Source organism: Rattus norvegicus, chromosome 9, assembly GCF_036323735.1.
Source record: "Rattus norvegicus strain BN/NHsdMcwi chromosome 9, GRCr8, whole genome shotgun sequence".
Classification (NCBI taxonomy): Eukaryota; Metazoa; Chordata; class Mammalia; order Rodentia; family Muridae; genus Rattus; species Rattus norvegicus.
This window is the reverse complement of record NC_086027.1, coordinates 40,935,288-40,960,976: the sequence shown is the minus strand read 5'-3', so window position 1 is coordinate 40,960,976 and position 25,689 is coordinate 40,935,288. Positions and strand designations below refer to the sequence as shown.

General features: G+C 41.6%; 1 protein-coding gene across 4 annotated transcripts in view; it reads right to left on the bottom strand.

The window, feature by feature from the left end:
- Positions 1-17,021: 17,021 nt before the first annotated feature.
- Lgsn (lengsin, lens protein with glutamine synthetase domain) overlaps positions 17,022-25,689 on the bottom strand; it is a 31,558-nt gene continuing 22,890 nt past the window's right edge. For 2 of the 4 annotated variants that reach the window (XM_017596437.2, XM_017596436.2), the window contains 2 exons: positions 23,328-23,494; positions 17,022-18,414 (listed from right to left, as the gene is read on the bottom strand). In XM_017596437.2, the coding sequence (XP_017451926.1) occupies positions 17,215-18,414; positions 23,328-23,494 (1,367 nt within the window). In that variant the 3' untranslated portion in view covers positions 17,022-17,214. The remainder of the gene's footprint in view (positions 18,415-23,327; positions 23,495-25,689) is intronic. The other 2 variants (XM_039083550.1, NM_181383.2) reach the window with 2 other exon arrangements.

Sequence of the window (25,689 nt, the reverse complement as noted above, 5' to 3'; positions counted from 1 at the left end):
CTGGGTATAAAATTAACTCAAATAAATCAGTTGCCTTCCTCTATACAAAAGAGAAACAAGCCGAGAAAGAAATTAGGGAAACGACACCCTTCATAATAGACCCAAATAATATAAAGTACCTCGGTGTGACTTTAACCAAGCAAGTAAAAGATCTGTACAATAAGAACTTCAAGACACTGAGGAAAGAAATTGAAGAAGACCTCAGAAGATGGAAAGATCTCCCATGCTCATGGATTGGCAGGATTAATATAGTAAAAATGGCCATTTAACCAAAAGCAATCTACAGATTCAATGCAATCCCCATCAAAATACCAATCCAATTCTTCAAACAGTTAGACAGAACAATTTGCAAATTCATCTGGAATAACAAAAAACCCAGGATAGCTAAAGCTATCCTCAACAATAAAAGGACTTCAGGGGGAATCACTATCCCTGAACTCAAGCAGTATTACAGAGCAATAGTGATAAAAACTGCATGGTATTGGTACAGAGACAGACAGATAGACCAATGGAATAGAATTGAAGACCCAGAAATGAACCCACACACCTATGGTCACTTGATTTTTGACAAAGGAGCCAAAACCATCCAATGGAAAAAAGATAGCATTTTCAGCAAATGGTGCTGGTTCAACTGGAGGGCAACATGTAGAAGAATGCAGATCGATCCATGCTTATCACCCTGTACAAAGCTTAAGTCCAAGTGGATCAAGGACCTCCACATCAAACCAGACACACTCAAACTAATGGAAGAAAAACTAGGGAAGCATCTGGAACACATGGGCACTGGAAAAAATTTCCTGAACAAAACACCAATGGCTTATGCTCTAAGATCAAGAATCGACAAATGGGATCTCATAAAACTGCAAAGCTTCTGTAAGGCAAAGGACACTGTGGTTAGGACAAAACGACAACCAACAGATTGGGAAAAGATCTTTACCAATCCTATAACAGATAGAGGCCTTATATCCAAAATATACAAAGAACTCAAGAAGTTAGACCGCAGGGAAACAAATAACCCTATTAAAAAATGGGGTTCAGAGCTGAACAAAGAATTCACAGCTGAGGAATGCCGAATGGCTGAGAAACACCTAAAGAAATGTTCAACATCTTTAGTCATAAGGGAAATGCAAATCAAAACAACCCTGAGATTTCACCTCACACCAGTGAGAATGGCTAAGATCAAAAACTCAGGTGACAGCAGATGCTGGCGAGGATGTGGAGAAAGAGGAACACTCCTCCATTGTTGGTGGGATTGCAGACTGGTAAAACCATTCTGGAAATCAGTCTGGAGGTTCCTCAGAAAATTGGACATTAAACTGCCTGAGGATCCAGCCATACCTCTCTTGGGCATATACCCAAAAGATGCCTCAACATATAAAAGAGACACGTGCTCCACTATGTTCATCGCAGCCTTATTTATAATAGCCAGAAACTGGAAAGAACCCAGATGCCCTTCAACAGAGGAATGGATACAGAAAATGTGGTACATCTACACAATGGAATATTACTCAGCTATCAAAAACAACGACTTTATGAAATTCGTAGGCAAATGGTTGGAACTGGAAAATATCATCCTGAGTGAGCTAACCCAATCACAGAAAGACATACATGGTATGCACTCATTGATAAGTGGCTATTAGCCCAAATGCTTGAATTACCCTAGATCCCTAGAACAAACGAAACTCAAGACGGATGATCAAAATGTGAATGCTTCACTCCTTCTTTAAATGAGGAAAAAGAATACCCTTGGCAGGGAAGGGAGAGGCAAAGATTAAAACAGAGACTGAAGGAACACCCATTCAGAGCCTGCCCCACAGGTGGCCCATACATATACAGCCACCCAATTAGACAAGATAGATGAAGCAAAGAAGTGCAGACCGACAGGAGCCGGATGTAGATCGCTCCTGAGAGACACAGCCAGAATACAGCAAATACAGAGGCGAATGCCAGCAGCAAACCACTGAACTGAGAATAGGTCCCCCGTTGAAGGAATCAGAGAAAGAACTGGAAGAGCTTGAAGGTGCTCGAGACCCCAAAAGTACAACAATGTCAAGCAACCAGAGCTTCCAGGGACTAAGCCACTACCTAAAGACTATACATGGACTGACCCTGGACTCTGTCCCCATAGGTAGCAATGAATATCCTAGTAAGAGCACCAGTGGAAGGGGAAGCCCTGGGTCCTGCTAAGACTGAACCCCCAGTGAACTAGACTATGCGGGGAGGGTGGCAATGGGGGGAGGTTTGGGAGGGGAACACCCACAAGGAAGGGGAGGGGGGAGGGTGATGTCTGTCCGGAAACCGGGAAAGGGAATAACACTTGAAATGTATATAAGAAATACTCAAGATAATAAAAAAAATAATAAAAAAAAATGGGGTTCAGCGCTAAACAAAGAATTCACAGCTGAGGAATGCCGAATGGCTGAGAAACACCTAAAGAAATGTTCAACATCTTTAGTCATTAGGGAAATGCAAATCAAAACAACCCTGAGATTTCACCTCACACCAGTGAGAATGGCTAAGATCAAAAACTCAGGTGACAGCAGATGCTGGTGAGGATATGGAGAAAGAGGAACACTCCTCCATTGTTGGTGGGATTGCAGACTGGTAAAACCATTCTGGAAATCAGTCTGGAGGTTCCTCAGAAAATTGAACATTGAACTGCCTGAGGATCCAGCCATACCTCTCTTGGGCATATACCCAAAAGATGCCTCAACATATAAAAGAGACACGTGCTCCACTATGTTCATCGCAGCCTTATTTATGATAGCCAGAAGCTGGAAAGAACCCAGATGCCCTTCAACAGAGGAATGGATACAGAAAATGTGGTACATCTACACAATGGAATATTACTCAGCTATCAAAAACAACGAGTTTATGAAATTCATAGGCAAATGGTTGGAACTGGAAAATATCATCCTGAGTGAGCTAACCCAATCACAGAAAGACATACATGGTATGCACTCATTGATAAGTGGCTATTAGCCCAAATGCTTGAATTACCCTAGATCCCTAGAACAAACGAAACTCAAGACGGATGATCAAAATGTGAATGCTTCACTCCTTCTTTAAATGAGGAAAAAGAATACCCTTGGCAGGGAAGGGAGAGGCAAAGATTAAAACAGAGACTGAAGGAACACCCATTCAGAGCCTGCTCCACATGTGGCCCATACATATACAGCCACCCAATTAGACAAGATGGATGAAGCAAAGAAGTGCAGACCGACAGGAGCCGGATGTAGATCGCTCCTGAGAGACACAGCCAGAATACAGCAAATACAGAGGCGAATGCCAGCAGCAAACCACTGAAATGAGAATAGGTCCCCTGTTGAAGGAATCAGAGAAAGAACTGGAAGAGCTTGAAGGGGCTCGAGACCCCAAAAGTACAACAATGCCAAGCAACCAGAGCTTCCAGGGACTAAGCCACTACCTAAAGACTATACATGGACTGACCCTGGACTCTGACCCCATAGGTAGCAATGAATATCCTAGTAAGAGCACCAGTGGAAGGGGAAGCCCTGGGTCCTGCAAAGACTGAACCCCCAGTGAACTAGTCTATGGGGGGAGGGTGGCAATGGGGGGAGGGTTGGGAGGGGAATACCCATAAGGAAGGGGAGGGGGGAGGGGGATGTTTGCCCGGAAACCGGGAAAGGGAATAACACTCGAAATGTATATAAGAAATACTCAAGTTAATAAAAAAAAAGGGGGGGGGAACAAGAATACCCTTGGCAGTGAATAGAGAGGCAAAGATTAAAACAGAGACAGAAGGAACACCCATTCAGAGCCTGCCCCACATGTGGCCCATACATATACAGCCACCCAATTAGACAAGATGGATGAAGCAAAGAAGTGCAGACCGACAGGAGCCGGATGTAGATCGCTCCTGAGAGACACAGCCAGAATACAGCAAATACAGAGGCGAATGCCAGCAGCAAACCACTGAACTGAGAATAGGTCCCCTGTTGAAGGAATCAGAGAAAGAACTGGAAGAGCTTGAAGGGGCTCGAGACCCCAAAAGTACAACAATGCCAAGCAACCAGAGCTTCCAGGGACTAAGCCACTACCTAAAGACTATACATGGACTGACCCTGGACTCTGACCCCATAGGTAGCAATGAATATCCTAGTAAGAGCACCAGTGGAAGGGGAAGCCCTGGGTCCTGCTAAGACTGAACCCCCAGTGAACTAGTCTATGGGGGGAGGGTGGCAATGGGGGGAGGGTTGGAGGGTTGAGAGGGGAACACCCATAAGGAAGGGGAGGGGGGAGGGGGATGTTTGCCCGGAAACCGGGAAAGGGAATAACACTCGAAATGTATATAAGAAATACTCAAGTTAATAAAAAAAAAAAAAGGGGGGGGGGACAAGAATACCCTTGGCAGTGAATAGAGAGGCAAAGATTAAAACAGAGACTGAAGGAACACCCATTCAGAGCCTGCCCCACATGTGGCCCATACATATACAGCCACCCAATTAGACAAGATGGATGAAGCATAGAAGTGCAGGCCGACAGGAGCCAGATGTAGTTCTCTCCTGAGAGACAGAGCCAGAATACAGCAACTACAGAGGCGAATGCCAGCAGCAAACCACTGAACTGAGAATAGGACCCCTGTTGAAGGAATCAGAGAAAGAACTGGAAGAGCTTGAAGGGGCTTGAGACTCCTTATGAACAACAATGCCAAGCAACTAGAGCTTCCAGGGACTAAGCCACTACCTAAAGACTATACATGGACTGACCCTGGACTCTGACCTCATAGGTAGCATTGAATATCCTAGTAAGATCACCAGTGGAAGGGGAAGCCCTGGGTCCTGCTAAGACTGAACCCCCAGTGAACGTGAATGTGGGGGGAGGGCAGCAATGGGGGGAGGGTGCGGAGGGGAACACCCCTAAAGAAAGGGAGGGAGAGGGATGAGGGGGATGTTTGCCCTGAAAGCGGGAAAGGAAATAACATTCGAAATGTATATATGAAATACTCAAGTTAATAAAAAAAATAAAAAATAAAATAAAATAAAATAAAAAAAAGAGTTCAATGGTGCATGTGTCATGTCTCACTTGGAAACTAAGAGAACAGCCTAACAGTTTGTAAAATCCGTTCTCTCCTTCCTCTGTGTGGGTTGTGAAGGTGAGACTCAAGTTGTCAACCTTGGTGGCAAATGCCTTTACCCACTGAGCCATTTGCTTGGCCCCCTCAGTAAATGGTCTTATCTATCACTCCTTAAACAGCCAGATAGAAGATTCAGATCATTTAGGCTCTCAATGAGTACTGGGCCTTTGCTGCTGATTGTTTTTTATGATGAAAACGTAATTGGAATCGAACCAATTCCAATTCTTAAAACTGTCAGAAAGGTCAACAAGAAGGCAATTTTTATGGTCAACCATATATAGAATAATTTGAGGTTTGAATCTCTATCCCTCCAGAAATGTCTGAAATAGTTCCGTGTCTTGCTGTCCTCTGTGTGAAATGTGCTGCTGTAGAGGGATGCCAGACAGAGAATGACTTTCTGAACAGTTCCACTTTATCTGTAATCGAGCACATTGATGAAAGGCAGGAGAGCCACATTTAACTGGAGTACACATTAACAAGGAGAGGTCCGGTAACTTAGTATCTGCCCATGTTTGGTGTTTAGAACCTTAAAATTAACATGCAGCTCTTACCATAATTTTGAGTGCCGCTGGGACTGTATAGTCCATGGCATTTAGGAGTAGGACAAGACCAAGGATGGACATGAGAAGTTCTCTGAGTCATACACTCTAACTTCTAACATATGCACATGTGTTTCTCATAGAACTGGAGGGCCAATAAAGGAGAAAGAACTTAGATCTTCTGAGTCTAGTGCGAACGTTAAGTTATTCCCCGACTTCTGATTAGCAAGCATTTCTTGCTTCTTGCACCTCCTTTTAAAAGCCATGTTTCAGCCATATAGATAGATAGATAGACAAATAAATAGATAGATAGATAAGATAGATAGATAGATAGATAGATAGATAGATAGATAGATAGATAGATAGATAGAGATAGATAGATACAGATTTTTATATAAATGTATACAGAAATATATTCTATTGTACATATATAAAATATATAATACATAGTACATATTTTATTTTATATTGTACTTGCTGGTTTTGTGCGTCAACTTGACCCAAGCTGGAGTTATCACAGAGATAGGAGTCTCCTTTGAGGAAATGCCTCCATGAGATCCAGCTGTAAGGCATTTTCTCAATTAGTGATCAAGGGTGGGAGGGCCCATTGTGGGTGGTGCCATCCCTCGGCTGGTGGTCTTGGGTTCTATAAGAAAGCAAGCTGAGCAAGCCAGGGGAAGCAAGCCACTAAGCAACATCCCTCCATGGCCTCTGCATCAGCTCCTGCTTCCTGACCAGCTTGAGTTCCAGCCCTGACTTCCTTTGGTGATGAACAGAAATGTGGAAGTGTAAGCTGAATAAAGCCTTTCCTCCCCTACATGCTACTTGGTCATGATGTTTGTGCAGGAATAGAAACACACACACACACACACACACACACACACACACACACACACACTATTAAAGTATTAGATACTTTAAATAGAAAGGAATAATCCTTCAAATATCCCATAGTTCACAGAACCTGAAAGGCCCAGAAATGCAGATTCAGAAGTTGTACCTGATACTCCAGAGAGATCCACAGGAGCCATCACTGGGCAGCAACACCACCTGGTGCCCCCACCAGGCTCCTAACGCTCTGATGCCTGTCACTCCTGCCTCACTCAAGCTTCACATGGGTTCCAGGTCAAGTCTTGTCAGTCTTTACACCTTGGCTGCAAGATAAACAGAAAAGGTGAGATTCTCATTTCTATTCTGAGGGACAGAATCCACAGGGGAGGCATGGCACAAGGCAAGAAACCTTTTGAAAGTTTTCTTGTGGCCAAAAATCATGACCGTTTCCCTCCAACTGTTTAATTCAATTTCCATCCACCTAATAAATTTTGTCTCCTCAAAAGCTTCTAGAAACAGGACAGATCTAAAGAAAAGCATACCTCAGAGCCAACGAAACTATTAACCACTGCTTCTCATAGATGAAGATGTCTGTGGCTATTCCCTCACTGTCTCTGGATGTGTGGATATGGATACATTTCACAGTACTAAGACAGTACTGCAGTATGATTTTTTTATACCCTAATTGACTGACAGCTCCTGAGTCTATAACTAACTCAAGGAATAAGGCATATCAAAACAAATATGGAAAGTTATGTGTCCTTCATGCTTGGAATTCACATCCTAACCATTGAGATGTTATGCAAAATGTGTTTCTGGAAGGAATGACTGTTAACATAGATGTTTACAGACAGATGTTTTAACACCTGGAACAGGAAAGCCTCTCCCAATGATTCTGACCAATAACCCGCATCATAAACCTTGGTGGGACTGCTGGGGTTAGAAGGTGGCTGAAGGTACATGGATAGACACCTAACTGCTCTGCGTTGCCAACACATTCGAGATTTACTGTGTGACTTCCAGTTTTACTCACAGCAAAGTTTTAGGTCTTTCATTATCTTCAAATGGCCATCTCAAGCTTTGTTGTTGTTATCCACACAACATAAAATGAAATTTTAGATTACAAAATATCCTTTAAAATGGTAACTTTTTATTATGCCACTAATGTTTTAGTTTTTACTCTTAAAGCATAGTTTTTAATCTAGATTCTTATGTATACCCATTTAATAACCAACTTTAAATTCAGTAATCACATTTCCCCCTAAGCTTTGATTAGAACGATTATGGTAAATGAAAATAAGAAAGTAATTTCTGTAAAGACATTCAAAAGGCATCTTTTGGAAGCCATAAAGCAGCCTTCTAAATGTTTTTCTTTTCCAAGCTTGGGGCCTCCATTTAATAAAAAAAGGGGGCCCAGGAGCGGCAGGACCCCTGCCTGAGACACCGCCGGAACCTGAGGGAAATAGACCTGATAAACAGTTCTCTGCACCCAAATCCCGTGGGAGGGAGAGCTGAACCTTCAGAGAGGCAGACAAGCCTGGGAAACCAGAAGAGACTGCTCTCTGTACATACATCTCGGACACCAGAGAAAAACACCAAAGGCCATCTGGAACCCTGGTGCACTGAAGCTCCTGGAAGGGGCGGCACAGGTCTTCCTGGTTGCTGCCGCCGCAGAGAGCCCTTGGGCAGCACCCCGCGAGCAAACTTGAGCCTCGGGACCACAGGTAAGACCAACTTGTCTGCTGCAAGAGAGCTGCCTGGTGAGATTGGGACACACAGAAGCAGAGTTCATCTAGGACCGGGCACGTCCTGTGTTTGCCGGAGGTCCCACGCCCGCGGATCCCGGCCCGCAGCAGCTCTCTGCTCCCAGACCCTGTGGGAAAGAGACCTCACGCCTGGTCAGGTGGGCACTCCTGAGGCTGCAGAGCAGAAGAGACCACCAACACTGCCCACCCCTGCCCACATCCCTGGCCCAAGAGGAAACTGTATAAGGCCTCTGGGCTCCCGTGGGGGAGGGCCCAGGAGCGGCAGGACCCCTGCCTGAGACACCACCGGAACCTGAGGGAAACAGACCTGATAAACAGTTCTCTGCACCCAAATCCCGTGGGAGGGAGAGCTGAACCTTCAGAGAGGCAGACAAGCCTGGGAAACCAGAAGAGACTGCTCTCTGTACATACATCTCGGACGCCAGAGGAAAACACCAGAGGCCATCTGGAACCCTGGTGCACTGAAGCTCCTGGATGGGGCGGCACAGGTCTTCCTGGTTGTTGCCGCCACAGAGAGCCCATGGGCAGCACCCCGCCTGGTGAACTCCAGACACAGGCCCACAGGAAGAGCTGAAGACCTGTAGAGAGGAAAAACTACACGCCCGAAAGCAGAACACTCTGTCCCCATAACTGACTGAAAGAGAGGAAAACAGGTCTACAGCACTCCTGACACACAGGCTTATAGAACAGTCTAGCCACTGTCAGAAATAGCAGAACAAAGTAACACTAGAGATAATCTGATGGCGAGAGGCAAGCACAGGAACCCAAGCAACAGAAACCAAGACTACATGGCATCATCGGAGCCCAATTCTCCCACCAAAACAAACATGGAATATCCAAACACACCAGAAAAGCAAGATCTAGTTTCAAAATCATATTTGATCATGATGTTGGAGGACTTCAAGAAAGACGTGAAGAACTCCCTTAGAGAACAAGTAGAAGCCTACAGAGAGGAATCGCAAAAATCCCTGAAAGAATTCCAGGAAAACACAATCAAACAGTTGAAGGAATTAAAAATGGAAATAGAAGCAATCAAGAAAGAACACATGGAAACAACCCTGGATATAGAAAACCAAAGGAAGAGACAAGGAGCCGTAGATACAAGCATCACCAACAGAATACAAGAGATGGAAGAGAGAAACTCAGGAGCAGAAAATTCCATAGAAAACATTGACTCAACTGTCAAAGATAATGTAAAGCGGAAAAAGCTACTGGTCCAAAACATACAGGAAATCCAGGACTCAATGAGAAGATCAAACCTAAGGATAATAGGTATAGAAGAGAGTGAAGACTCCCAGCTCAAAGGACCAGTAAATATCTTCAACAGAATCATAGAAGAAAACTTCCCTAACCTAAAAAAAGAGGTGCCCATAGGCATACAAGAAGCCTACAGAACTCCAAATAGATTGGACCAGAAAAGAAACACCTCCCGTCACATAATTGTCAAAACACCAAACGCACAAAATAAAGAAAGAATATTAAAAGCAGTAAGGGAAAAAGGTCAAGTAACATATAAAGGCAGACCTATCAGAATCACACCAGACTTCTCGCCAGAAACTATGAAGGCCAGAAGATCCTGGACTGATGTCATACAGACCCTAAGAGAACACAAATGCCAGCCCAGGTTACTGTATCCAGCAAAACTCTCAATTAACATAGATGGAGAAACCAAGATATTCCATGACAAAACCAAACTTACACAATATCTTTCTACAAATCCAGCACTACAAAGGATAATAAATAGTAAAGCCCAACATAAGGAGGCAAGCTATACCCTAGAAGAAGCAAGAAACTAATCATCTTGGCAACAAAACAAAGAGAATGAAAGCACACAAACATAACCTCACATCCAAATATGAATATAACGGGAAGCAATAATCACTATTCCTTAATATCTCTCAACATCAATGGCCTTAACTCCCCAATAAAAAGACATAGATTAACAAACTGGATACGCAACGAGGACCCTGCATTCTGATGCCTACAGGAAACACACCTCAGAGACAAAGACAGACATTACCTCAGAGTGAAAGGCTGGAAAACAATTTTCCAAGCAAATGGTCAGAAGAAGCAAGCTGGAGTAGCCATTCTAATATCAAATAAAATCAATTTTCAACTAAAAGTCATCAAAAAAGATAAGGAAGGACACTTCATATTCATCAAAGGAAAAATCCACCAAGATGAACTCTCAATCCTAAATATCTATGCCCCAAATACAAGGGCACCTACATATGTAAAAGAAACCTTACTAAAGCTCAAAACACACATTGCACCTCACACAATAATAGTGGGAGATTTCAACACCCCACTCTCATCAATGGACAGATCATGGAAACAGAAATTAAACACAGATGTAGACAGACTAAGAGAAGTCATGAGCCAAATGGACTTAATGGATATTTACAGAACATTCTATCCTAAAGCAAAAGGATATACCTTCTTCTCAGCTCCTCATGGTACTTTCTCCAAAATTGACCATATAATTGGTCAAAAAACGGGCCTCAACAGGTACAGAAAAATAGAAATAATCCCATGTGTGCTATCGGACCACCACGGCCTAAAACTGGTCTTCAATAACAATCAAGGAAGAATGCCCACATATACTTGGAAACTGAACAATGCTCTACTCAATGATAACCTGGTCAAGGAAGAAATAAAGAAAGAAATTAAAAACTTTTTAGAATTTAATGAAAATGAAGATACAACATACCCAAACTTATGGGACACAATGAAAGCTGTGCTAAGAGGAAAACTCATAGCGCTGAGTGCCTGCAGAAAGAAACAGGAAAGAGCATATGTCAGCAGCTTGACAGCACACCTAAAAGCTCTAGAACAAAAAGAAGCAAATACACCCAGGAGGAGTAGAAGGCAGGAAATAATCAAACTCAGAGCTGAAATCAACCAAGTAGAAACAAAAAGGACCATAGAAAGAATCAACAGAACCAAAAGTTGGTTCTTTGAGAAAATCAACAAGATAGATAAACCCTTAGCCAGACTAACGAGAGGACACAGAGAGTGTGTCCAAATTAACAAAATCAGAAATGAAAAGGGAGACATAACAACAGATTCAGAGGAAATTCAAAAAATCATCAGATCTTACTATAAAAACCTATATTCAACAAAACTTGAAAATCTTCAGGAAATGGACAATTTCCTAGACAGATACCAGGTACCGAAGTTAAATCAGGAACAGATAAACCAGTTAAACAACCCCATAACTCCTAAGGAAATAGAAGCAGTCATTAAAGGTCTCCCAACCAAAAAGAGCCCAGGTCCAGACGGGTTTAGTGCAGAATTCTATCAAACCTTCATAGAAGACCTCATACCAATATTATCCAAACTATTCCACAAAATTGAAACAGATGGATCACTACCGAATACCTTCTACGAAGCCACAATTACTCTTATACCTAAACCACACAAAGACACAACAAAGAAAGAGAACTTCAGACCAATTTCCCTTATGAATATCGACGCAAAAATACTCACCAAAATTCTGGCAAACCGAATCCAAGAGCACATCAAAACAATCATCCACCATGACCAAGTAGGCTTCATCCCAGGCATGCAGGGATGGTTTAATATACGGAAAACCATCAACGTGATCCATTATATAAACAAACTGAAAGAACAAAACCACATGGTCATTTCATTAGACGCTGAGAAAGCATTTGACAAAATTCAACACCCCTTCATGATAAAAGTCCTGGAAAGAATAGGAATTCAAGGCCCATACCTAAACATAGTAAAAGCCATATACAGCAAACCAGTTGCTAACATTAAACTAAATGGAGAGAAACTTGAAGCAATCCCACTAAAATCAGGGACTAGACAGGGCTGCCCACTCTCTCCCTACTTATTCAATATAGTTCTTGAAGTTCTAGCCAGATCAATCAGACAACAAAAGGAGGTCAAGGGGATACAGATCGGAAAAGAAGAAGTCAAAATATCACTATTTGCAGATGATATGATAGTATATTTAAGTGATCCCAAACGTTCCACCAGAGAACTACTAAAGCTGATAGACAACTTCAGCAAAGTGGCTGGGTATAAAATTAACTCAAATAAATCAGTTGCCTTCCTCTATACAAAAGAGAAACAAGCCGAGAAGGAAATTAGGGAAACGACACCCTTCATAATAGACCCAAATAATATAAAGTACCTCGGTGTGACTTTAACAAAGCAAGTAAAAGATCTGTACAATAAGAACTTCAAGACACTGAAGAAGGAAATTGAGGAAGACCTCAGAAGATGGAAAGATCTCCCATGCTCATGGATTGCCAGGATTAATATAGTAAAAATGGCCATTTTACCAAAAGCAATCTACAGATTCAATGCAATCCCCATCAAAATACCAATCCAATTCTTCAAAGAGTTAGACAGAACAATTTGCAAATTCATCTGGAATAACAAAAAACCCAGGATAGCTAAAGCTATCCTCAACAATAAAAGGACTTCAGGGGGAATCACTATCCCTAAACTCAAGCAGTATTACAGAGCAATAGTGATAAAAACTGCATGGTATTGGTACAGAGACAGACAGATAGACCAATGGAATAGAATTGAAGACCCAGAAATGAACCCACACACCTATGGTCACTTGATTTTTGACAAAGGAGCCAAAACCATCAAATGGAAAAAAGATAGCATTTTCAGCAAATGGTGCTGGTTCAACTGGAGGTCAACATGTAGAAGAATGCAGATCGATCCATGCTTATCACCCTGTACAAAGCTTAAGTCCAAGTGGATCAAGGACCTCCACATCAAACCAGATACACTCAAACTAATGGAAGAAAAATTAGGGCAGCATCTGGAACACATGGACACTGGAAAAAATTTCCTAAACAAAACACCAATGGCTTACGCTCTAAGATCAAGAATCGACAAATGGGATCTCATAAAACTGCAAAGCTTTTGTAAGGCAAAGGACACTGTGGTTAGGACAAAACAGCAACCAACAGATTGGGAAAAGATCTTTACCAATCCTACAACAGATAGAGGCCTTATATCCAAAATATACAAAGAACTCAAGAAGTTAGACCACAGGGAGACAAATAACCCTATTAAAAATGGGGTTCAGAGCTAAACAAAGAATTCACAGCTGAGGAATGCCGAATGGCTGAGAAACACCTAAAGAAATGTTCAACATCTTTAGTCATAAGGGAAATGCAAATCAAAACAACCCTGAGATTTCACCTCACACCAGTGAGAATGGCTAAGATCAAAAACTCAGGTGACAGCAGATGCTGGCGAGGATGTGGAGAAAGAGGAACACTCCTCCATTGTTGGTGGGATTGCAGACTGGTACAACCATTCTGGAAATCAGTCTGGAGGTTCCTCAGAAAATTGGACATTGATCTGCCTGAGGATCCAGCCATACCTCTCTTGGGCATATACCCAAAAGATGCCTCAACATATAAAAGAGACACGTGCTCCACTATGTTCATCGCAGCCTTATTTATAATAGCCAGAAACTGGAAAGAACCCAGATGCCCTTCAACAGAGGAATGGATACAGAAAATGTGGTACATCTACACAATGGAATATTACTCAGCTATCAAAAACAACGACTTTATGAAATTCGTAGGCAAATGGTTGGAACTGGAAAATATCATCCTGAGTGAGGTAACCCAATCACAGAAAGACATACATGGTATGCACTCATTGATAAGTGGCTATTAGCCCAAATGCTTGAATTACCCTAGATACCTAGAACAAATGAAACTCAAGACGGATGATCAAAATGTGAATGCTTCACTCCTTCTTTAAAAGGGGAACAAGAATACCCTTGGCAGGGAAGAGAGAGGCAAAGATTAAAACAGAGAATGAAGGAACACCCATTCAGAGCCTGCCCCACATGTGGCCCATACATATACAGCCACCCAATTAGACAAGATGGATGAAGCAAAGAAGTGCAGATCGACAGGAGCCGGATGTAGATCGCTCCTGAGAGACACAGCCAGAATACAGCAAATACAGAGGCGAATGCCAGCAGCAAACCACTGAACTGAGAATAGGACCCCCGTTGAAGGAATCAGAGAAAGAACTGGAAGAGCTTGAAGGGGCTCGAGACCCCATATGTACAACAATGCTAAGCAACCAGAGCTTCCAGGGACTAAGCCACTACCTAAAGCCTATACATGGACTGACCCTGGACTCTGACCTCATAGGTAGCAATGAATATCCTAGTAAGAGCACCAGTGGAAGGAGAAGCCCTGGGTCCTGCTAAGACTGAACCCCCAGTGAACTAGACTGGTGGGGGGAGGGCGGCAATGGGGGGAGGGTTGGGAGGGGAGCACCCATAAGGAAGGGGAGGGGGGAGGGGGATGTTTGCCCGGATACCGGGAAAGGGAATAACACTCGAAATGTATATAAGAAATACTCAAGTTAATTAAAAAAAGAGAGAGAGAGAGAGAGAGAAGGGAAAAGGAAGGGAAGCAATTGAAGAGAGCACAGAGAGAAAAAAAAGGGGGGGCTCTAAAGACAAGCAGATTCCACGTTCTTTCATGATCCATCCACTGTCTTTGCCTTGGTCTCCCTTAGGACTGGATTGTAGCTGGCTTATCACACAAAGGGTGCTCAATGCATGCTGCTGAATCAATTTCTGGTCTCTCCCAGAAGACCAGGAACACAGAGACTCTAGCAGAACATCACACACACATGCTACACACACACACACACACACACACACACACACACACACACACACTACACACACACACACACACACTCACACACTTCACAGCAGGAAGTTCAGGAGCAAAACGAAGAAATAGAGTTAACAACAAATTTACATCTACCTGCCCCAAGCTTTCCTTAGTTCTAAACTATCTTGGCCAATGCTCACCTTTGACCTTTCTTAATGAACAAAAGTGTACAACTGCACACATCTAATTGAGTCTCTGGAGAGGCTGCCATACTGTAAAACTGATTTGTAATACCTTGTTGGATAATTTCTGCTGACTAACTGCCATACACTTAAATTGATAACATCCCATTACATAATCCCCTCACAACGGGACCTTTCACACTGTACTTTGAAAACTATGCTGATCGTGTGATAAAGATGACGAAATGAAGACTGAAAACAGCGTGATTAGCAGAGGTTTTATAGCATCTTATACTCACAGTAGTAAAACCAAGAAAAACACAGGAGAAGTTTCATTAAGGCCTGTGAACTTATAAAAGATTCTATACAGCTCTATTAGGGTGCGAAATAATACAATTCTTTGCATGAGTGGATCCCTCTAATTAACTCAAATCCCCACCCCCAACTCCAGAAATGAAAAGTTTTCAGAAACCATCACTGAATCTTTTATCTCTATCCTTTATCCCCCAGTCCCCGACAGACAAACACACACACACACACACACACACACACACACACACACACACACCCCACATGATGTTTTGATGCAAATATTTCATCCCTCTACCTTCTAGAAGAAATTGGCTAGCGTCACATTCTAGGGGCCAGTCAGAGGGAAGGGTAAAATCAGAAAGGGGAAACCAAGATATCTGTTTTTGTCCTCCAAGGAGCATAGCTGGACCTTGCATAGACTACTTTAACTTAGTCCCTGGCTCCCCTTAATAACAACGCTCTGAAAACCACTTTAATTTTCACTGTATCTTCCCAATGGACAAGGTGAAATTTTATTACTGAAAACAGAATTCCATGCTCTAGGCTTCACACTTTCTTCTTGCCCTGTGCTAGCTCCCTTTCTTCATCTGCAAACTTAATTCTGTTTCCAAACTCATGTCTTCTGCTGGAACATGAAAATGAGCAGCAGCTGTGAAGGTCACGCTGACTTTCACCATTTACTAGGGGCTAAGAACCTTAACAAGAGGATCGAAGCTAAATTCTAGAGTTCTCCTTAAGTGTCTGCCATCTAAATTGAGACCACAACCAGTTTTAATTGAACATAAAAATCTCCTATTTGATCCTAAGCAGTGGAACAGTGTTTTCATTTGCAAGTAAGTAGATATTGGACTTGTTCCCAAGAGACGCTAAATTTCAGTGATAAGTTGCAATATTATCACAGTCAAAGAAAGGCTTGGAACGTTTTCTAGTCTCTGGAGAAACACCAACCTCTGTGGCAATGTAATTAGTAATTTAAGTGTGCGTTGAAGCGGCAGACAGAGCCTTGGCTAGGCACACAGTCATTCTTCCTCTCTGTACAACAGACACGGTTTAAATGGGATGTCTGCTTTCAAAGAATGTTGCAGAGCCGGAAGAACAATGCACCCTCTTCAGCCCTTCATGCATCGGTTTCTTGTTTAAAAGAAAGGGCTCTACCACCTTTTAAGTCTGACCTCACTGTTAACCTGATTCTTTGTCCTGTCTCTGACTCTAGGGCACATTACAGCCTTGAAATCCCTGAGCCTTTCAAGAGGTGGTAGAGAAGCGTGGAAAGTGGAGGGAGAGCTTCTGTGGCCTGTCACGCCCTACTCTGTGCAACTTGACATGTTTAAAATTGTCATCGCGGGCTTGGAAATTTAGCTCAGTGGTAGAGCGCTCGCCTAGCCAAACGCAAGACCCTGGGTTCGGTCCTCAGCTCCGGGGGGAAAAAAGTTTTCATTAGTAGGAAACTTATGCTAACTTAAGTTATGCTAACTTATCTGTCTTCTTGGCAGGAGAAACCTGTCTGTACTTGACATTGTTTCTTCTCTTCACCGCAGTCTTTAAACTCTGCTTTCTAACGTACATCCTTCTTAGCATAGGGATATACGGCATGACCCAAACATTACCCAGGCTAACGACAGAAAGGAAATGACGCCAGGCAATGTAAGTTTGCATATGCTGTTTCACCACAAATTTATTGTCTATAGCTGAAATCAGGATCTCACCAATCCCATTTCATCTGCCCAGTAATCCGTGGGGGAGGGGCAGAAGCTGTCTAGTGTTGTTAACTGCAAAGGCTCAATCTTTTCATTCTGATAAACTAGCTACTTGTCATAATAACATCTCTATAGTTCCATCCTATATAAAATACTCCAGGAATTTATTTCCCTCTGCGTCTGTTTCTTCATTTTCCAGTTCGTACTTCTTCATGGCAACAAAATAGCGAATGAAAGTCTCTCCCAGTGCCTGCTTCAGACACTCATCTTGCTCTAGGGCGGCGAGGGCATCTTCCATCTTCAAAGGGATCTCGGAAGGTTCTGGTTGATAGAGATCCTGGCTCTCATCGGATTCAGCCGCAGCACCATCACTGCTCTGAAGACCATCCAAGCCTGCTGCCACAGTAGCGGCCAATACCAGGTAAGGGTTCGCGGTTGCCGAACCTAATTTATTTTCTATCTGGGTGCCTTTTTCACCATGACACTTGACGTTCAAGGCACAGCTGTTGTCGTTGTATCCCCACGTGGTGGGCACGCTGTCCTTCAGGTCTCTGCTGTCCTTGCAGTAGCGTTTGCGGCAGTTGACAGCAGGGGCCATCAGGCAGCTGAGAGCCGCAGAGTGCTTCAGCAGGCCTGCCAACCACTTCTTCCCGGTGAGCGTGAGCCTCTCCACCCCAGAACCACTGTAGAACATGTTTGTCTTCCCGCTCACATCCCAGATGCTATGAGACAAAATTCCTGAGTTGCAGAATCCAGTCTCAATTACAAGGCTTGCTATGTAGTTATATCTCCTGGCCACTTCTTGGACACCTGTTCTGAGGGTGAAGGCATTATCCGCTGAGCTAATGCCAAACTCCGGGAGAAAACAGATCTCCATTTGCCCAGGCCTGGTAGAAGAGGAGAAGCTCTCCACATTTGCCCCTGTGTGATACAAGCCGTCAACCAGCTCCTGCATGAAGGGCTGGTCATGATTACTTAGTAATGTCGAGGCAGGAAAAGATATGGTCTTTGAATTGATCACTTCGGGCACACCGAAAATGCAGAAATCATAGATGAAGGCAGACAGCAGAGAGAAGCCGGCATCCTGCAGCTGGCGCAACTGCCTCTTGGCGATGTACCTAGGGGACGTCAGCAGAGGCTCGCCCGTCACAGTGAAGGTGTCACAAATCACCCGCGCAGTCCTCTCTGCCCAAGGCAAGACTCTAAAGGTCGACAGCTCTGGCATGAGGACTATGTCACTATTGAAGCACGTGGCTCGTATGTGATTTACCTCATTGTCCTTAGGGTTCGGCATCAATTCCAGATAACCACGGGGCATGAAAACTCCATGGATCACTTTTTCCTGAAGACGACAAGGGACAAATTAACTGGGTTCTAAAACCTGAAGATAAAACGTGAAGATAAACCAATTGGGGAGAGAAGATCTTAATAATAAGAAAGGGAAGCTTAATTATCTGTGAGTTAACATTAACTGTCAGATGAGGTTTTTTAAAAATCAAAATAAATAATAAAAATTTGAAACACTGAAAGAGCTATTTTCTCTTAAAGACTTTTGACAATTTTTTAATATTTTAACACAAGCCTTGATATGTATTTAGATATGGAAAACAGCAATCAAAACTGCTTCATGTAGCTATACATAAATGCTTTAAAGATAAACAAAGGCACTACAGAGCAAAAGACAGGGTTTATAACGTTATGGAAATACTTAAAATTATAAACAAAACTTTATAATGAATTCTATTTTTATAGCACTGTTTCTAAGATCCCAAGTAAGGCTTTCCTTTGATTGGATATATTGTATTTTTTATTTTTACTTTATATATTTAAGGGTTATGCTGTGATCATTCCATACGTGTAAACAACATATAGATCACATGGTCTCCATTTCCTCTCATTGTTGACAATATATAATAAGTCCTTATCAACTATACTCACTACACTATGTCAGAGGACTAGAATTTACAACTCCTGTCTGCGTTTTGATGTTCATTAACAAACCTTCCTCTATTCATTTTCCCTTCCTGTTTCCTAGCCTTGCCCAGAAGAACATCCTATTTAGATCAACATTTTAGTATCCATTTGTGAAAGAGAACATACAGCATTTGTTTCTGTGTCTAACTTATTTCACTGGATTTAATTATTTTCGTGTCCAAATAATGTATGTATACATGGGTATATATGTATATACATATATATGCCATATTTTCTTTATCTTTTCATTCATCAATACTAATCCTGATTGATTGTGAATAGTGTAGTAATAAATAGGTCCACCACATAATCCAGTTCTCTCACATCTAGATAAGTATAAGTACTACTTATAAGTATTAATAAGTAATAAATTATAACATCTATTAAAAAGAGATAAGTAATGCCATGATTGTGCTTTATTCTATTGTACTATTGTAACCCCTGGCTGACTCTAAAAATTCTACTTTAGGAATCTCAGATCTTTGTTGGAGAAGAGACTGTGGTCAGACACAGGACATCTGTCTCAGATCCCAAGAGCCAGAATTTCACTTACACAACCCACTTAAGAAGTACCCACTTCATTGTCTCACAGAGTCCCAGAAAATTTTTCTGTGGCTGTGAACCTCTGTCTTTGAAGCTATAGTTTCCAAATGTAGCATACCAGTCTGTATGGACTGGATCTCAGCACATCCAAGTCCTAGTTAAATTTCTTTTGTTAATTGCTGGAATGGAGTTAGGAAAGTTACTGGATGATGTGAGCCCTTGTCAGCCATGTGTCTCTTAGGTCCAATGGACTTACTCATGCATTTAATGTTGTTATGTGCTGGGAAACAGAGGTTAACATGAAGTTATAAAGCTGGACAGATATATTTAAAAAAAAACTTTGGAAATTATCTAAGAATCTCAACAAGCCTTCACATGGGTGGAGGAAAGACCCTGACTGTTAAAAGTGGTTTCCACAAACTCACCGAACATCATGGGGTTCATATAAACATCCTAATGCTCCACAAACAACATTAGTTTGCTCATATCATCCTCAGAAACACCCCAAAATGGCTACTATGTAGGAATAGCAACTCTACAAGATCATATTGACTGGTTCACTACCTACCACTTTTCATATATTCTCGAGTGCTATTGACTTAACTCTTATTTTGTGTTTTCTTGGTTGGTTGGATGGTTGGTGGGTTGGTTGGTTGGTTGGATGGTTGGTTGGTTGGATGGTTGGTTGGATGGTTGGTTGGTTGGTTGGTTGGTTGGTTGGTTGGTTGGTTAGTTGGTTGGTTGGTTGGTTAGTTGGTTGGATGGTTGGTTGGTTGGTTGGTTGGTTGGATGGTTGGTTGGTAGTTGATTGGTTGATTGGTTGGTTGGTTGATTGGTTGGTTGGTTAATTGGTTGCAACAAGCTCTTCATGTAAGCTTGCCTTAAACACCCTGTGTTGAATAAAAAACTGAGCCCTCTTGCCTCTGCTTCCTGAGTACTAGGATTACAACTGTGCACCACCACATATAGCCTCCCAAATTTGCTACTCTTTGCAGTTGTAAAAGTAAATTTTATGCATATTCACATGTATGTACATGGGCACACATACTCACACACATCCATGTTGTGAGACTTCTATGTGGAAATTTTAATTCTAAATTTCACTGGGAGAAATAGTGTTATTTCCTTATCTGATCTTCTTTTTATTTTTAAGTTCAAAAATCTCTATGGTAGTTGTATGTTTGTGAAATGAGTTTCTAAAATAAATGTGTTTCATTCATGAAACTTGCGAGACATCACACAGTCTAAGTCTGTGAACAGTGAAGAGCATCATTGGACACTGGCAGTCCTTTGAAAACTGGGAGAAGAGCAAAAAGGGTATTTTATTCTTTAGACTAATCTGTGAATGTCAGAGCACTTGTTTTCTAATCTTCTCTTTTCTTTATACATCTTTGGACATGTAGCAGAATTCTTCCCATTTTCAATTCACTGTGGGACATATCTAAACTTCTGTATGAAGGTATGAATAGCTGTCCAAGACAATAAATTATCTTAAATTACATAAATACCAGTCAAGCTCTAATATGGCTTCATACTTCACAACAGAGCTCTTTGAACTTGATAGAAATTTTTACAGATTAAGTAAATTTTTACAGATTAACCCTCCAGCCCCTGATATTTGGGGTACTATGAAGGCTACTTTTTGAAACAATCCAAGAGTTGATTATGAGACCTATAGTAATATGCCATACTTTTATTAAATCTAGGCTAGAACTCACATAATCCCTATATGACTTATACCAAACTAGCCCTTTGATAGAATAAAATTCTACATGTTTGCTGAAACATGCTAATGTCTGTAAGGCATTTGGCACAGTGCCAGGTACATTGGAAATTTTCTAAACATCAGAGATGTCATTTAACCAAAGGTTTCTTCTTTGGCCTCTTCCAGTGGAATACCAGCCTTTTCCTCCATTCTCAACAGGTACTCTGGTGTTTTGTTTTGCTTTTTGTTTTGTTTTAGAAAATCAATGTTAGCATTTAAAATAAGAAGCAACACTTACTTCAAACGGATAAAAGGAGTATTAAAGCTTAGCTAGAGGCAGTAGATACAGAAAGATACAGTAGATACCACTGAACTCTTCAGTGATCAGTCTCAGGCTAGTGTCTCAACCCTAAGGCTACCTGGCTGCTTTAGTTTGAGAAAGTTTTTCTTAATTCTATAAATGATATAAAATTATTCTTGCAATCCCAGTGCTGAGAAGAAGTAGTCTACATAGGTTCCCACCCATAACCAAGAGCTTATGTGCAATTGACAACTACGTGAGAGGGAAAAACTTGTCTTCTCCAGTGAAGTCTCACCAGGTATATTAGCCACACTTTGGGGTAAGACTCCATCTCCTGAAGTAGATGCCCAATACAAGATGAACTTGTTGTTTTTGTAGACTTTTTGCCCCCTTTGTTTGATATATTTTGGTTTCTACTTCTGTAGTGTGGGGGAGGGGTGGAAGAAGAGAAACAGAGAAACAGGTTGGGGATTTAGCTCAGTGGTAGAGCGCTTGCCTAGGAAGCGCAAGGCCCTGGGTTCGGTCCCCAGCTCCGAAAAAAAAAGAACAAAAAAAAAAAAAAGAAAAAAAGAAAAAAGAAAAAAAAAGAAAACAGAGAAACAAAGTGTCAGAGAGTTTCTTGTTTTCTTTTTTGTTTTTGTTTGTTTGCTTGTTCTGTTCTTTAAAAAGAGAAAGAGAAAGCATGGAATGTGTAGTGTGTGAGGTGGGGATCTGGAAGGAGTTGGGGAAGGGTTAAAGCAGGGTAAGAACATCTTGTATGAAAGTTCTCTTCAATTCAAAAAATCTAAGTTACTTTTTTACAAAACAACAGATTATTAATTCCACATTTTTGCCTAAGAAATTCTTCACATAGTCAATATACATTCAATATGTATTTTCACATATTCAATATATATTCAAATATATTTGAATATATGTATATTATTCGGAATAGCTTTCTGTTCGCAATAAAGTCTGAAATATTTGGTCTTAAATTATCAATATATGTGATACAAATACTAATGAATAATATACCTTCAAAAGTTCCAAAATGAATTTGAAGCATTTTGTTGAACAACACGTGCTCTCTCTGATTAATAAAGTTAGAATAAAAAAATAATGAACTATGGCTACAGGAAGGAGAAGAATTATTTGAAAATAGAAGAGTAAGAATAAGCACCCAATGAAAAGGATACATGTTGACTTAAAGTAAATGACCCTAGAAAATCCTAAGATTGTAGCCAGAGATGTGATGTTTCTTGATACCACTATTTTCAAAATTTAATATTCATTAAGTCATCTGACAGCACTTGGGCATATTCATGTCTACATTATAGCTGAGACTATATGCCTCTTTATCTAGCAAAGCATCTGTACTTAATCACATCTACCTTTCCTGGTTGCTCTTGGGGCTTGGGTTCCAATTTTCTCATGTCAAATAAAATATAATATTTATAATTGCAGTGCGGAAAGAGAAGATAGTTCTGGAGGGTGTGATTATTTGAGGCAGATGGACTGAAATAACCTGCATTAATTGGTTCCCTATTTCTGTTGGGTTAAGGAATTGCTACAGTGTGTTCATCTCCTTGGGGAGCAATAATGCGTATGGGGAAGGACAAGGAAAATAGCAAAACAAATTATTGTGTTTCCGTTCAAATTACTGCATAGATTACAGGAAAATTCAGATGAGTACTAAACGGCATCTGCTTTCTAGTGGTCATGCAGCCACACTCAGCATAACTGTAAAACTCACTTGAAAAAATTGTGCAGGGATGCTCTTAGATCTGGAGACACCGTGCAAGTCTGTGGCTTCAAATCGTACAAACTGGAGGTGATTTTTGGCCATTTCTTGTTTGATGTGTTTCATTCTAGAAGAAAGTTGAGGCAGGATCAAACTCTGAGCATTGTCCCGAGTGTGATCTGTAGAGTAATAATTTGAAATCAGCAGATCAGGATGGGCCGAAAGGCCGTAGGGTAGACGTAGCGAAATAGTCACCAGGGTTACAGGCAAGAGAATACATGCCCATCTAATGATCATAACTTTACATAGAAATCTCACCTATCTCCCACTTGCCTTAACAGTCATCCCAAGAGCACTGTCTAAACACACTCAGGGACGGTTCATCAGTTAGGACCTGTCAGTCTAAAAAAATGGTTGCATCATATGTTTACTGGGAGTACTATGTTCATGGAAAACTATCAGGAAGTAAACGAAAAGAACGCCTTTGTCACGGAAGACAGTGGATAACCTGACAGCATCGGTCTTCCCAAAAGTTGCCTTCCATCTTTGCAGAGGCGTCTGAGTCCTAGAAGCGCAGCGCACATCTATGTCAAATTTCACAAGTATGTAAGAAAGATATCAAGAATGGGAGTAGAGACAAAAACCTGGGATCCCATGACCAATTTTTCAAGTCAGAAATATGATAGAATGCCCATTTCCAGAATGTTAAGATAGTCTGAATATTCTAAAACTTTGGGAGCTAGGAAAGACTTTAGATACAAAGTTAATCTAGCCAGTTCATTAGCCTGAGTCCCAGAGAGACACACACAGCAGGAGCCCAAGCCCCCAAACCCCTCTCCCTCTCTCCCTCACTCCCTCTCCCTCTCTCTCTCTCTCCCTCTCTCTTTCTCTCTCTCTCTTTCTCTCTCTCCCTCTCTCCCTCTCTCCCTCTCTCTCTCTTCCTCTCTCTCTCTCTCTCTTCCTCTCTCTCTCTCCCTCTTTCTCTCTCTCTTCCTCTCTCTCTCTCTCTTCCTCTCTCTCTCTTCCTCTCTCTCTCCCTCTCTCCCTCCTTCTCTCTCTCCCTCTCTCCCTCTCTCCCTCTCTCCCTCTCTCTCTCTCTCTCTTACACACACACACATATCACTGTCAATATATAATCTAGAATCTAGTTTTCTGGATTCGGGGTAGGTGGCTTATTACTAGGATTTGAAGGGAGCACAGAGATAAAATGGTCAGACCCAAAGTATGCATTACACATGTCACTGTCAGAACCTTTAGGGACAGTGACAGAACACAGAGAGTCAGCACAAATCAAGACACCCATATTTTTTCATGCCTGGCAACTTTCCCACTCTCTATGTCTCTGATTCTTCATTGTTAAAATTTACCCAATTGTTATGAGGATTAAACAAGGTCTTTAACAGCGCCGGGAGTCAATAAGCACTATGTAAGTGCTACTTAACTGCAGAAAGTGAGCCCCATTACTCTGACTCCAGTAAACGGCATGGTGATCACGCCTGCATTTGAACACCCATCAATCTGTCACACCACTAACATCAAACAGCTGTAATTTTTAAGTGATAACTGGTTATCAGGTTTCAAGATACAATTAGACTTTAAAATAAGCATGAAGATTGACGGTCTCAAAACACAGGTTGAGCAGACTTTAAATATACAAGGAAACAAATTACTGGTGCCACCTATGCCCGTATACTAGATATAATGTCCTGTTACTGATACCCTGGCTACCCCAGGACTCCTGGGGCTTTATAACTACCATATAACCTTCCATTTAACACAAACAGTTCCATTGTAGCAATTAGAATGTTAACATGCTAAATTAACTGTGCATTCATTCCCACCTGATTCTGAACCACTGGGTGTTCAGCCCCAGTTTAATAAAGCTGCTTATGTAAAATAAAACCCAGAAGCAGTCTAAAATATGCAAGTCCTCGCATAAACAGTATTTCAGACATCATAAACAATTCTGTATACGATGGCAAGCAAACTCTTTTATCCTTCCAGAAAAGAAGAGGTCATTCTATTGCCTCACGGGTGATGAGAAGACACGTAGCCTTCTTAGCCATTTATCTTGTCTGTATCTTTTAAACTTCTGGCAATAAATCTCTATTGTTTTATATGTTGTCCTTGTCTTTCTTTTTTTTAATTTCTAAGCACACAAATTAACAGGTTTCTTTATATTTTATCGTATGTATCGTCGTTCTTTGCTCTGTTCAGTGACTTCTTCCTCCGTCTGCCCAGTCCTCTTTCCTGCCTCCCAAAGTCCCCTCTGTTTTATTTCACAATGAAGAAAAAAATATTCACCCACTTACAATCAACCTCTCAATGTAAATATTTTTAGCACCACCTACTCACCGAACTGTTTGTATACCTA